Here is a 13,159-nt window from a genome sequence, read left to right on the forward strand (position 1 = left end):
ACTGCCCTGGCGCAAGGTATGATGTGTGGGTCAGCCATGTGGCTCTCAGGTGCAGGACAGACCAACACCTGGGCTCTGCAGGCTGGGCGTGCACAGGGACCCCCAGCTGCTGCATGGAGGCTCTGCCCATGTTCTCCCCTCATGTGGGCAAAGATGGAGCCGTGGAACCCAATGGGACAGGGCTCCAGAAAAGAGGCTTCCCACAGCCCCCACTAAGGCCCCTTCCTCTAAAAGCTGTCCAAGGCCAAGGCTAAAGCCAAGACAAGGGAGTTTTCACCGTCTCTTTTCTACTGAGTGTGACCTTTGGGAAAGAAACCAGATAGGTGAAAAACAGGCCCTGCAGCCCAGTGGAAGGGCCTCCAGGGACGAGCGCCCAGAGCGCTTGTTTCTGAGCACAGCCACAGGTGGAGCAGGCGGTGCATAAGCCTAGCCTGTACTCCTACCCAGACCGTTCTCGGAACAGGGGCAGGGCCTGAAGCCAGGATTCAGAGGGGCCTTCCCTCCAGGTGGGGCCTCAGGCTCCCAGGCCCAGGTGGAGCAAGGAGTGACAAGGAGTGCCCTTTGCTGAGGTCCTGCTCACAGCACTGCACCCCTGGTCTGGCCCTAGGAGGCCTCACCATAGACGAGATGACCCTGTGCAGCCACAGGGGCCAGGGGGAGGAAGAGCAGGGAGGTCACAGGTGGGAGAAGTGGGTGTCTCTCACCCGGCACAGAGTGGGCACTCGGTGGTGGCCCACCTGTTGTTCTCAGCCTGCCCTGCACTTGGCACTGTTTGCTGAGCACAGCCTTGTGCAGCTGTCCATCTTAGGAGCCAGGCCTGCCCAGAAGCCCCCAGGTGGGCCACCATGTCCCTGTGTGGGCCTCAGCTCTCAGGGGGATAACAGCTGGGCAGGCTCTCCATATGGAGACCCCAGGGTGGGTGCAGGCTTGCCAGGGAGGCGGGACTGAGGAAGTGTCCCTTTCCTGTGGGTCAGGGGCAGCACACCAGGGGCAATCAGGATACCCCTCCCCTACCGTGTGCAAAGGCAGATGCCACCCAGGATGTGACCCAAAAGCAAAACGGTGCTCTGGGAGTGAGCCCTGGCAAGGCTCCCAGCCCTGCAGGGCATACCTAGCTGCACACACGGCTCTACAGTGCCAGCCTCACTGCTCAGGCCAACCTGCTGAAGCCTTCACTGGCCACATGGTTCCTGCAGATGACACACACACACACCTGATGCACACACGCACCGAACCCCCAAATCTCAACCCACGATGCCAGCCCTGTATGTTCCCAGAGGGCAGCGGGGCTGAGGGTAGCTGCAGGAGGACTCGGGGCCAGGTGTGGGGCCTCCACCTCAGACCTGTGCCAACTGCCTGTTTCTTGGGCTGGCCTCTGGGACACTTGCTGGGGTCACCTAGCACCGTGGAGGCCCCACGCTTGCTCAACCACACAGTGGTGTCTTAAGAACAGCCAAAAGGTGCCGCAAGGTGTGAGGCTGGTGGGCAGGCGTCTGCTGGCTCTGCCCAGCCCCAAGCGGACTTCAGAAGAGCAACATGTTTGGCAGCTACATTATAACATGTATTTAAAAGCATTAAAAATATCTGCTACTATAAAACCTCCGCCACGAGGCTGGAGTTTATTGGGAACCACGAGTGGGCGGTGCTGGGGGCATCTCTCAGGCGGGCCGGGACCTGGCGCCCAGGACTGGGCTGATTGGCCTCCAAGGCTTCTCAGGACGTCCCCCACCAGGGGACTGAGTGGGCCCTGGGCTCCTTGGCATCTGGCCACCAAGTCCCAGGGCCTGAGCCTGAGCCGGGCTCCCTGAGGAAGCAGCGTCTTGGCTTCCAGGAAGGGCAGGACACACAGGCAGGACCCCCAGGCTGGTGGGGCTGCGGTGGCTCCTGAGGCTGGAACACCTGCCACGACTCTCAAGCTGGGCACTGTCCGTCTGGGCCCCCGGCCCCCGCTGGAGCTTTCCGGTTAACAAGCAGAGTGGTCACTCGGCTCCCAGCAGGGAGCTCCCCGTTAGTTTCCAGGTTGTGAGCACATTCAGACTTAAGACTGTCTTTGTGTTTTTAAGTGTTTGTCTCTGTTGTAAACTGAAATGTTAGCAGAAACGCAGCTGGGCCCTCCTGGTGCAGTGGCCACCTTGGGGCCGAACGCGTGCCCCTCAGCCATCTGGCGCTGGCCCCTCGGTGGGCGGAGCTAGGTGGTGGCCTTGGAGTGTCCGAAGATGCAGATGGGGAAGTGCTTCACGTGGGAGGACCACTGGGCGGCCAGCTGGAAGAACTTGACGTCGCTGCACTCCACACCATCGATGAGGACTGCGGGAGAGGGCTGCCTGACCGCCCGCCCGCCACACCTGCCTGGCCCACCGGGCAGGGTAGCACCTGGATGGGTGGGCATGCCAGCTGGGGCGCCGGGTGAGGAGGAGCCCACTGCCAGAGGCACGCACACCCTCGGGGCCACCCTGGCCCTCCCACTTCTCAGGCCCGGGAGACCGCTTGTCCACAGCCACCCCCCGCGTTCAACAGGCGCCGGGACGAGACACCACGCACCCCGCCAGACGCTCTCCACTTAAGACAGAATCCAACAGAGACCAGGGCAACCTCCGCCTTGAGGGCATCAGACCGGAGCTCATAAAAACAGGAAAACCTGGGAGCTGCATTTCTGAATCGATTACTTGCAGAGCAGCTTCTCTACAGACACTTTGAAATACACAAACTGCTCTTTAGAAAAGCAGAAAGGAGAGAAAACTTCTTTCTCAGAATTTGAAAAGCCGCTGGCTGCGCGTCAGAGCCGCAGGGTGTGCCGAGACGTCACCGCGCCGCCCGCAGCAGCAGCTCCTGTGGCTTCGTGTTTGAGAAAAGGTCTCTGTGCCCCAGGCTGAGCGCAGTGGTGCGATCCTAGCTCACTGCAGCCTCGAACTCCCGAGCTCACCTGATCCTCCTGCCTCGGCCTCCCAGTCTGCTGGGAGTACAGGTGCTGTCAGTGCACCCGGCTAATTTTTTAAGTTCTGGAGAGATGAGCTCTTGCTATGATGCCCAGGCTGGTCTCAAACTCCTGGCCTCAGCGATCCTCCTGCCTGGGCCTCCCAAAGTGCTGGGATTACAAGCATGAGCCACTGTGCCTGGCTGTGTGGTAAAATTTTAAAAGCACCTCAAGTCTGCTCTGGTCTCCTTTTGCATCTTACAGACAGAACGGAAGGGCCCGGTGCTCACCCCGTAGCATGTTCTGCTGGTGCTTGGCCGTGCATATCAGCCGGCTGATGCCCTCGATGCACTGGCTTTTGGACTCCACGTCCTTGTCCTTCGTCTTCTTGGGCAGAAACATCACTAGGAGGGAAAGGCCCGGTGTCATCTCGCTGCTCCTGCAGGGCCAGGCTGGCCGGGGCCCCTGTGCAGCAAGGGGGGGCGCTGTGGCCCGAGGGGGAGGAGCACTGGGGGGCCACCGCTGTGCCCTGCTCAAGGGGGAGCTGCCCTCCTGCCTGGCTCTGGCGGGAAGCGGCCCAGACCCTCAGCGCCCTGGGGGCTCGCACTTTCTGCTGCCGCCTGCGCGAGGCCCGCTATCTGCCCCCACCTGCCACTCGGCCGCCTGCCTCACCCTTCTTGTTCTTCTCCTTGGTGACCACGGTCATGGACATGGTGGGCGTGGCCGCGGCCTCGCCACTGCTGGGCAGCCGGCTGACCTGGAGGGACCGGAAGGTGCACTTGAGTGTGCTTTTGGCCACGGGCAGGTCCTTCCTCTCCGCGTCTCTCTTCCTGTCTGCGGGCTGCGCAGTCGTCCAGTAGTCCACCTGCAGCCCCATCAGCTCGGCACCGACACCCTGGCTGGGGAGGCAGAGGGAGGTGCTCACCGACGATCCCCAGGCACTGGTCCTGAGGACGGCAGCGTCGCTGTCCCCGTCACAGGCCACGAGTGACAGCCAGCACCCACCCCAACTTCCCAGTCAGCCGAGGAGTGTCAGGTGTTTGGAGCAGGCTCTGTGGAGCCACCTGCATGTCCAGGTCACCCAGGAGTGTCCCGCACAAATCACAGGGCGCCCGGTGGCTGAGCTGCAGCTTAGGCAGCCGCCCACAAGCTCCCAAGCTGCCCCTCGGAGTCTGGGGGGCCCCGGTGAGCCGGCCCCTCGAGAGGCACAGCCTGGTGCCAGGTGCTTTAGTTTGTGCGAGTTCTGCTGCAGGGGCCGGGGCCTGGTGGGAGCTAAGGACTGGAGACCCCATCTCCTGTGCCTCTTGCCCTCGGCTCATTCTTTAAAAGCCCTGGCCGGTGGTTTCTGTGCCCAGCACTGCTCGGTGGGAGGCACCTGCCCCACCTGGCTGTGTGGCAGGAGACAGCTGCCGGCTGGGCCTCCACCTGCCCCTGCTGGGGGCCAACAAGCCAGGTGCCTGTGGGGGGCCATGACTTGGGGAGTGGACGACAGGCAGCAGCACAGTGTAGGGGGTAGGAGTGGGTGAATCAACGAGAGCCTCGCCTCGCAGGGTCCTTTACCTGGGGGAGGACAGGCCCCCACTCACGGACGGGGAGGAAGGCGGGGTGGGTGAGGCCTCCTTGGCCGCGGGAGATGTGGACGGTGGGGTGGAGGACAGCACGCCGGGGCCCGAGGGGGCTGCGTCGTCCGAGTCTCCTTGGGGAGGAGTCACAGGGGAGGGGTGAGCCCACGCACTGCTCTGCCCAGGCAGCAGCAGGCCGTCGGGGCCAGGAGGGCACGAGGAGCCAGGCAGCCCCTCAGGCCGGCAGGGCAGGTCCCCAGGTAGCCCGTATTGAGGCACGAGTCTCACGTTCTCCTCCGCCTGGGAAAGCTCCCGGCCCGCCTTGGCGTGGGGGCCTCGTGAGGGCAGCGGCCGCTCCCTGCGGGGCCACCCCCTCACCACGGGCTCCACTCCCCCCCAGAAGGTCCCCCCAACAGGGGCCACTGCCGCCAGGGGCTGCTCCCCCATGCTGAGCAAAAGCCCCACGGCGAGGCCGCGGACGGGGCTGCTCTTGGGCCACAGTGCCGGGCTGGTCCTCAGGACGAGAGGATGGTGTTCCCAGGGCACAGGGCACCGGGACCACCTGACCCCAGGGCCTCGGGGTGGGACGGGGTTACCTGACGTGGCTGAGGATGGCTCCACAATTCCAACCTTCACAACCTAGAAAGCAACAGGCGCTGGCTGGTAGCAGCTGTGGGGGTGTCAGCCCGGCCCCCACTGCCCGGCTGGCTCCAGCCTCAGGGCTCAGACCCAGGCAGGCTCCTGCTCCCCCACAGCTGCCTGGCCACCATGCCCACGGCACAGGTGGTACGGGTCCCACCCCACCCGTCCAGCTCAGGGCAGCACGAGGGGTCAACCAGCCTCGGGACGCTCGGCCTCAGCAGGACTGCCCTCTCCCAGTGGCCTAGTGCAGTGGCAAACCACGTGCCCGGCCAGGCCCAGCTGTCCAGCAGGTCCAGGACACTGGCAGGAGAGATAGGCACAGCCCCAGCTCGGAGGCAGGTGTCACTCCAAAAGCTGTGGGCCAGTGGGACAGGGCCCAGACCTGCCAGGTGCAGTGTGGGAGCTGCTGGCCACAGGGGCTGTGACAATTCCAGGGGAATGACAAAGACACACTGGACCTTGCCACATGGGGATGTCCTGAGTGCCCAAGAGCACAGGCCTTGTCACCACAGAAGCGGCTCCCGACAAGTTCACCCCTCCCAGAGGCCAGCAGACCCTGCACCAGGACCCGACCACGGCACGGTGCACAGAAGACCCGTGTCCCACTGAGGGGGACACTGAGGCCCTGAGGCCCTGCCCCCACCTGGCAGCCCGTCGGCCAGGCTCCCCGACGGGCTCTGCAGCCCGCACCCCAGCTGGACGGAGGACACAGGACAGGACAAAAGACGGCAGGACACAGGCTGTGGACACTCAGCCGGCAGGAAAGGAGCCCTTAATGCCCCGCAGGGCCGGAACTGGAGCCTACAGGTTTAAGGCCACGACCCCAGACTGGGAACTGGCAAGGGCAGCAGCGCCCAGGCCTGGAGCCCCTGCAGGACCCCCAGCGCGGGCAGCGGGGTCTCCTCTGCCGAGAGGCTGGGCCCGGGCCCCACGCAGGGGAAGAAAGCCAACCAGAAGGTGGGAGGCCGTAACGCCAAGCCCCAGCTCAAATTAGAAGCTCCTGGGACCTTTCCAGTCAGCACAAAAACGTTCTGATCACAAAAGACTTTGAGCAGGTGAGCGGATTCCTGACGAGAGAGCCGCGGCACTCACCCCTACGAAGGGAATGAACTTCTGCGAAGACTCTTCGTCAGGGCTGCGAGCAAGAGACAGACGTTACGCTCTCTGTGTGCTGTGAGCTCGAGGTGTCCTGGGGCGCAGTGCTCTCCCGGCCTGAGGGCTCCCCAGGGGCCCAGCGGCCCCACCCTCCCCGCCCACTGCCTGCCCTGCCCTGCCCTGCCCTGCCCTGGCCTCCCGACGCCTGGATCCTTCCAGCACGCGGATGTGGGGACACAGGGAGGAATCCTCCCAGGGAGGCCCGGGCGGGCTGCGGAAGGAATGCGAGTCTGCATGCTCCCTGACGCCCAGGGCCACCGCCCGGGCCGACCCAGCCCGCCACTCCCTGCACGGCTGGGGAAGGGCCTGCTGCCGGCAGCCCTGGGACTCCCGGGACAGTCTGGGCCTTCTCCAGCGCCTGGGGGTGGCTGCCGCTCAGCGGGGCGTGGAGCTTCCCTCCCAGACGGTCTGGGTAACGTCAGTGCCAGTGTGAGAGGTCGGGCCCCTGGCTGTGGTGGCCTCTGCGTTCTAAGAGCACAGCACCGGGCGCAGCCTGCAGGCCCCAGCGCCTGGCGGGGGCTGGACGTGGCAGCCGCTCCGGCAGAGCGGCCACAGCTGTGCGCCAGGGGCGGCCCAGGGCCCAACGCCAGGGCGAGGACTTTCGAGAGGACAGCTCTTCCTTCCTTCCTTCCTTGGTGCACACGGCCCAAGCCGGGCCAGCGCACGGTCCACTCCACGCAGGCCCCCACCAACCCGTCCCCACTGCGGCCCTAGCAGCCGTCCCACGAGACGAGGCCGTGCAGAGCCGAGGCTCCATCTGCGGCTCCAGGGCGTCCCTGTCAGGCCCTGGCAAGGTCCGCAGGGCAAGGCCGGTCCTCGGAGGCCCCCACGGCTGCCTGCGGGCAGAGCTGCCTTCCGCCCTGCGTCCCGGGGCAGACCGTGCTGACGGCTGGCGCCGTCTCCAGGGGCAGTTCTGCCAGGTCCACCACTTCTGTCTCGTGTCCCCAAACGGTGGGTCTGAAGCCAGTGAGTGGCCGCTGCAGACGGGGACCCAGGCATGTGCGTGCGGTGCCATCAGTGCTGGCAGAGGACCGAGGCACAGGGCTTCTCCTGGGTCCCAGGCCACAGGCGCTGGCCGGGAGGGCCCTGCGCTGCGAGGAGTGTGGCTGGGGCATCCCCTGCAGGAAGCGGCCTGAGGAGGGCACGCCGGACCAAGCGTGGCCGCCTGCCCGGCACCCATCTCAGGACCTGCAGCCTGTCCCCGGGAGCCCCGCAGGGCAGAGGCCGTGCCCACGAGCTGAGCCAGGGGCCTTCGCCCAGGGCCAGCCCAGAACACACGCTGGCGTGTGGCCCTCAGAGGCTGCTCCTAGCAGGTGCTCCCGTCCTCTGGGTGCCCGGGCAGCGGACGGTGGCAGAGCCCCGGCACCTCCAGCCCCACCGTCCGAAAGCCAGCGCCTCTGGAGGAGGCCACGAGTGATCCTGCCCGTGGCGCCACGGAGGCCCGGGCCCCAGCCTCCGTGGGGCCCGGGAGAGCAGGGTTGAAAGACATTTTCCTTCTTCACCTCAAATAGCACAATGCGCTGGAAGCCGAGCCCACGCCCACCCGGCTGCTGGCGGGAGTGCCCAGGAGGCCGTCGATGTGGGGCCCACGGGCCTCTTCAGGCAGGTCTGGCCTGAGCCCTCCCAGGCATGAGAGGTCACAGAGGGCAGGTGGCGACTGCCGGTACCCAGCGGGTAGGCAGCCCCGGTCCCCAGACCCCCAACACACGGCAGAGCGGCCCCGGTCCATGCTCTGCTCTGGGGGAGCCGCGCGACACGGATGCTCCCGGAACTCAAAGCCAAGCTGAGCTCTGGGCCATGCAGACAGCACCCAGCACGGGACACGGGCCGGCGTGACAGGGGTGACACCGCAGGCTGAGACCCCCACCGGGACCTGGGCGCGGAGGGGCTGCCAAGGCCTCGGTGTGCCCTTGGGGACAGGACGGCCAGGAGTCTGGCTCGAGGGAACTGCCGGGCAAGGAGGGCACAGACGCCCGGGGGCTGCTCGGTGCGGCCAGGGGCTCTGCCCGGACCCCCCCAGAGGCCTTTTCGCCGGCGCTGACCTCAGTCCCGGGCAGTCTGCTGGGACGGCGCCTGCAGAAGCTCCCGGGCCAGGCAGGCACCGGCAGGACTCTGCACAGTTCCCTGCCACGAGGGCCGTGCCTTCCACCCACCCCTCCCGGTGCCCAGCTGGCCGCTCTGCTGGACGCAGGCGATTACCAAGCCAGGCAAAGGCTACTGCCGCCCCACTCGCACTCTGGGCCTTCACCAGGCTCCGTCCTGGCTCCCGCCCAACCCCCGGGGGCTGGTGTCACCACTGTCACGCAGATGCAGGGGTGGGGACACGGGGGAGTAGATGCCAGGGTCTCCTGAAGCCCAGGCTTGCCGCTGGGACAAGCCAACCCCGGGAGGGACGAGAAGCGGCGGCCTGGCGCCAAGGCATGCTGCAGGCTGACGGAGCGCAGAGTGGTCTTTCTCTCACCTGCCGAGGCTTGTCTAGCAGGACTGACGGGCGCAGACGGCCCCAGACCACTACCCTGTGCTGGGGTGGGGCTGGGCAGCTCTCCCAGGACAGCGAGTGACACAGGGCAGGGGACACAGGGCAGAGAGCCAGCCCCAGGCAGGGCGGGCGCTGGCTGCAGGTGTGGTAGGACACACCCGGCCAAGGAAAGGGGGGGGCTCCTGTCTGAATGGACAGCTGATGGCTGGGGGCTGTGAGCTCGGCTGGAAACACCAAGTCTACGAGGGCAGAGCCATGTCAGGGTGCGGGCGCTCCGCCCCGCCCGCGAGTCCCAGAGGTCTGCCCGCCCCTCCAGGTGACCACGAAGGACACTGGAAAGGCCTCTGTGGGCCTCGCCGCTGGCCCCGGGCGCTCGGGGGACGGCCGCCGACCGCTGCCTCTCCCTGGGCCGGGGTCTCGGTGCCTGGCCCCGACGTCCCTGGGTGGCAGGGACGCCCTGGCGTGAGGTGCGGGTGGCCCTGACGCCGGGCGGTGGCTGGCAGCTTCCTCTGAAAGGAGGCGGCACTGTCCGGCCTCAGCGACGCGAGGACGCCCTGAGGGCTGACGCCAGCCCCCGCGTGAGCCGAAGCCCCGGATGGGAACGGGAGGCCCCCGCAGCGACCCGGCCGCAGGGCCCAGCGGTTCTGACTCGCCTCGAGGGCGGGACCCCAGGAAGAGGGTCTGCACCTGCTCCTCAGCGCTCAGGGACCCTCGCCTGACGGGGCCACCTCTCCTGCAGCCTCGTGCGCGCCAAGGCCTGGCCCCAGCTCGGGGGAAGGTGCGGGGGAGAGTGACACAGGCGTTGACTGCTAAACAAGCCCCAAAGACCAGCCTGGGACAGACAGGGCGGGACGCAGACCAGAGCCGTACCTTACGGTAAAGTCAAAATGAAAATGCTTTTTCCTTTTCGGAAAGCCGTCAAAAGAGAAAACACAGACTCGTTACGGACGCTCTGGGGGTGGCGAGGGGCCCCAGGCGCCGGCTGGCGCGGGAGCCTCCCCGTCTCTGCGACTCTCCACCCTCCTGTCTTGGGGCAGCAGCTGCGAGCCCCCAGGGTCCCTGCGGGGCGGCACAGCCCCCTCGGCCAGGGAGCGCCCAGGAGAGCCGGACGGCCAGGACTCAGCTCTGCCTCAGTCTAGGGCCAGCGTTGGAGCGCGCATGGACGCCCGGCTGCGGGGGCAGGCGCCAGGGCAGGAGCACTGACCCGCTCTGGGCAGGCGGGAACGCGAGCTCGACACTCACCAACGGGCCCAAGGTCACGGGCCCAAGGCCACGGGACCCCTGTGCCCCAGCCCAGGAAGCCCGGGAGCAGTGTGGCCTAGGCCGAGGGAGCTGGGCCACTGCCACCCGGGGCCCGGACAGCTGTCAACTCTCCGTCCCCGAGACCTCAATGTGCACAGAAGCAGGGAGAGCCCTCAAAACACCCTGCTCCTTTGACCCGATTTGCGAGCACGCCGCTCGCTCAGGGCTGCGCCACGCCCGGCATGGGGCTATGTCCACGGCCCTCCTGGGCCGAGACCAGCAGCGGGGGAGGCCACAGGGGTGGGGGCTGGCGCCTGCCCACGCCCAGCCCGGGCCCCCGCGTTACCTCTTCTGCCTGTAGGTGAGCATGGCCTCGGCGATGGGGAGCTGGTGCGCGCAGTTGGCGCCCGAGATGTACTGGGTGATGCGCGCCACGATGTCCGGCGTGTCCTGCACTGCACGAGGGGGGGCGGCGGTCGGCCGGGCGCAGCTGCCGCTGGGGTGTGGGAGAGTGCGGGCACCCACCACAGGGCACCTCTGCCTCCCAGCGGCCAGCCCGGGGACCCTCCGCCCTCCACCCTCAAGGGTCGCAGGGCCGGGGCAGCACGGCCTCCTGCCCTCCCCAAACAGGCCCCACTTTCTCCAACGAGCTCTGAGGCTCAGAGAGTGGGAGGGAGGGGCTCCGGCTGGGGACCCCCAGCCCATCTGCCGGGCGTCCCTGAGACAGGAGAGAGTCGGGAGGAGAGGGGCCCCACCCCGGCCGGCCCGCAGCCTCACCAGCACTCTGGGCCTCCAGCTTGTTGAACAGGTCTCTCCAGGCCAGGTCCTGGAAGAAGTTGTTGTAGCGGTAGTCCACGGAGCCCAGGTACCGTGCCACGGGGTGGGAGCCTGCGTGCCCAGGGAGCGCCATCACCACGTGTGGGGCCCAGAGCCGGGCGGCCCGCCCCCCCCAGCCACGGCTGCCCCCCCCCACCGTCTCCCAGACAAGCCCACCCTCCTGCTCCTGCGCCTCCCTGCCCTCCTGGAGGCCGCGTCTGCCCCAGGAGGAGCTGCCGCAAAGGCTCACCCCCCACGCTCCCTGAGAAAGGCCACCCCGCACCCTCCTCTCGGCGCCAGGCTGGCGTCAGGACGTGCCACTGCTGTCCGTGCAGCTCAGGCTGACTGGTCGCAGCCGTATCCTGCAAGGAGGCGGCACAGAGCCCAGCCCCACCGCCCGCGGCGCCCCACCGGCCTCACCCAGCGGGATGACGAGGAAGCGCATGTAGCCGAGCCAGTCGGGCGTCTTGTGCGACAGCTGCTCCACGAAGAGCCGCAGGACGGCGCTGAGGTAGTGCTGCGCCCCCGCCACGGCGATCTTCACGGGCGTCGGGGGCTGGGAGTTGCAGTTGCAGCTGGACGGGCGGGCGGCACACAGAGGGCAGCGCCTCAGGGCGGCGTCCCGGCCAGCGGAGGCCTCCAGGGGCTGTGGGGGATCGGCGGGTGCAGAGCCCGCTGCGTGCACGCCTCCCGCAGCCCTGGGGCGCAGGGCGCCCCATCCCACGCGGCGGCGGGGCCGGAGGGCGGCGCGGACTCACTATCGCTGGATCCGGGAGACGATGGTGCTGAAGGCGGCCTGCACGTCGGCGGCGGAGCAGGTGCACACCACGGGCAGCGTGTGCCGCTGCAGCACGTCCGACAGGAACTGCAGGGACGGGCCAGCGCTGACCTCGGCCGGGCCGCCAGGGCCACCCGCTCACCCCCCACCCCGCGCACCCCGCTCTCCGGGCTCGGGCGGGAAACCACGCCGGCGGTGGGGCCTGGACCCGCCACCACGGGCCGCCACCTACCTGGCCCTGCCAGTCGGCCGTGTTGACCAGGATGATGTTCTCGGGAAGCTGGTCGTCGGAGACCAGGATGTGGTTCAGCTGGTCGTACACCGTCTTCCGGGGGATCTGCAGACACGAGGCCTGTCCACGCCCGGAAGGAGAAGCCCCACCGCTGTTCCCCACCCCCACGCTGGTGCCGGCAGCGGCACGGCTCGGCACGGCCGGGGCTTCCCGGCAGCAGGCAGTTTCCAGGCGAAGCCCGGCCTGTGCCTCCGTCAAGCACGCCGGCCGCCAAGCCTCCCTCCCGCCCGCCCACCCGCACCTGCAGCTGGCTCCGGGAGTCCGGGCAGCGCTCGCTGTCCAGGCTGTTGGCCCGCTCGCTCTGGGGCCGCGCCGGCTGCCGCTCCTTCAGGGACGTGCTGCGGCCGCGGCGGCCGGCCTGCTTTCCCTCGGACCTGTCAGGGGGCAAGGCAGGCTGGGGGCAGGGCCGGGCCAGGGCTCACCATGGCCACGTCACAGCAGCCCGGGGGCAGAGCCGCTCAGCGGCGGGGGCAGGGAAGGACACCGCAGGGCCCCTGCCGGGCAGTGGGTCCGTGGCCGCCTGGAGAGGCCCCTGGGCCGAGCTCGCCCTCCCCTCCAGCCAGGACTGGGTGCTGGGCTGTCAGGTGACCCTCTAGGCCCTGGCGAATGCCAGGCGCAAACACCGCAGACACACGGTCCAGGTCCCGCAGGAACAACTGACGGACGGGCCCTCCGCCCGGCGGGGCTCTGGAGGGGCAGGCGCGGGGCCTGTGTGGAGGATGAGGCCCGGCTGCCCTCGGCCCAATGGAGAGTCGGGCTGCAGGTTCATCTCCGCAGCGAGCGGCGGGCAGGCGCTGGTCGCCATGAAGGTCCATGCCAGGCCTGGGCTAGCACGGTGCCCCCAGGACACCTGACATGACGCGGCCTTGACACTGACGCCGGCGCCGGAGAGGACGGGGAGTGGGGTGGCGGGGACGCCTGGGCAGCGGCTGCCGTCCCTGGAGGGGCCCGGCCTTGGGGGCTGCGGGAGCTGCAGGGGATGAGCCCCCAGGCGGTGGTGGAGGCGGGGGCTGGCGCGGGGGCCCAGGACGTGGGGGGCCGAGGCCGAGGGAACCCAGGGTGGTGGCCGGAGCTCGGAGACCGGCCCCGGTCTGGCTGATAGGCGGTGAGTGGGGAGAGGCCCATGCAGACCGGGGGTACCCCCACCTCAGCCACCCCACGGCGTGGCTCGGCCCACGTGCCTGGCCCTGGGTCTCCTGCTGCCCCCGCCCTCCTGACCCCCAGCAGGCCCCGCGCCGGGCTCAGCCACTGCGCCGCCTCCCTGCACCCCCCTCCGCAA

At 68.2% G+C, this 13,159-nt stretch overlaps 1 protein-coding gene across 2 annotated transcripts in view; it reads right to left on the reverse strand.

Annotated features, from left to right (window-relative positions):
- Positions 1–1,539: 1,539 nt before the first annotated feature.
- Positions 1,540–13,159, reverse strand: part of PACS2 (phosphofurin acidic cluster sorting protein 2) — a 64,259-nt gene continuing 52,639 nt past the window's right edge. Inside the window, exons 13-25 of one of the 2 annotated variants that reach the window (XM_012746465.3) lie at positions 12,122–12,254; positions 11,821–11,925; positions 11,569–11,675; positions 11,231–11,385; positions 10,772–10,882; positions 10,341–10,449; positions 9,623–9,655; positions 6,211–6,253; positions 5,073–5,115; positions 4,475–4,610; positions 3,587–3,813; positions 3,205–3,318; positions 1,540–2,307 (exon numbers count right to left, since the gene is read on the reverse strand). In XM_012746465.3, coding sequence (XP_012601919.3) covers positions 2,189–2,307; positions 3,205–3,318; positions 3,587–3,813; positions 4,475–4,610; positions 5,073–5,115; positions 6,211–6,253; positions 9,623–9,655; positions 10,341–10,449; positions 10,772–10,882; positions 11,231–11,385; positions 11,569–11,675; positions 11,821–11,925; positions 12,122–12,254 — 1,435 coding nt within the window. In that variant the 3' untranslated portion in view covers positions 1,540–2,188. The remainder of the gene's footprint in view (positions 2,308–3,204; positions 3,319–3,586; positions 3,814–4,474; positions 4,611–5,072; positions 5,116–6,210; positions 6,254–9,622; positions 9,656–10,340; positions 10,450–10,771; positions 10,883–11,230; positions 11,386–11,568; positions 11,676–11,820; positions 11,926–12,121; positions 12,255–13,159) is intronic. The other variant, XM_020285657.2, reaches the window with a different exon arrangement.

The sequence above is a fragment of the Microcebus murinus genome, chromosome 6, assembly GCF_040939455.1.
Source record: "Microcebus murinus isolate Inina chromosome 6, M.murinus_Inina_mat1.0, whole genome shotgun sequence".
NCBI lineage: Eukaryota > Metazoa > Chordata > Mammalia > Primates > Cheirogaleidae > Microcebus > Microcebus murinus.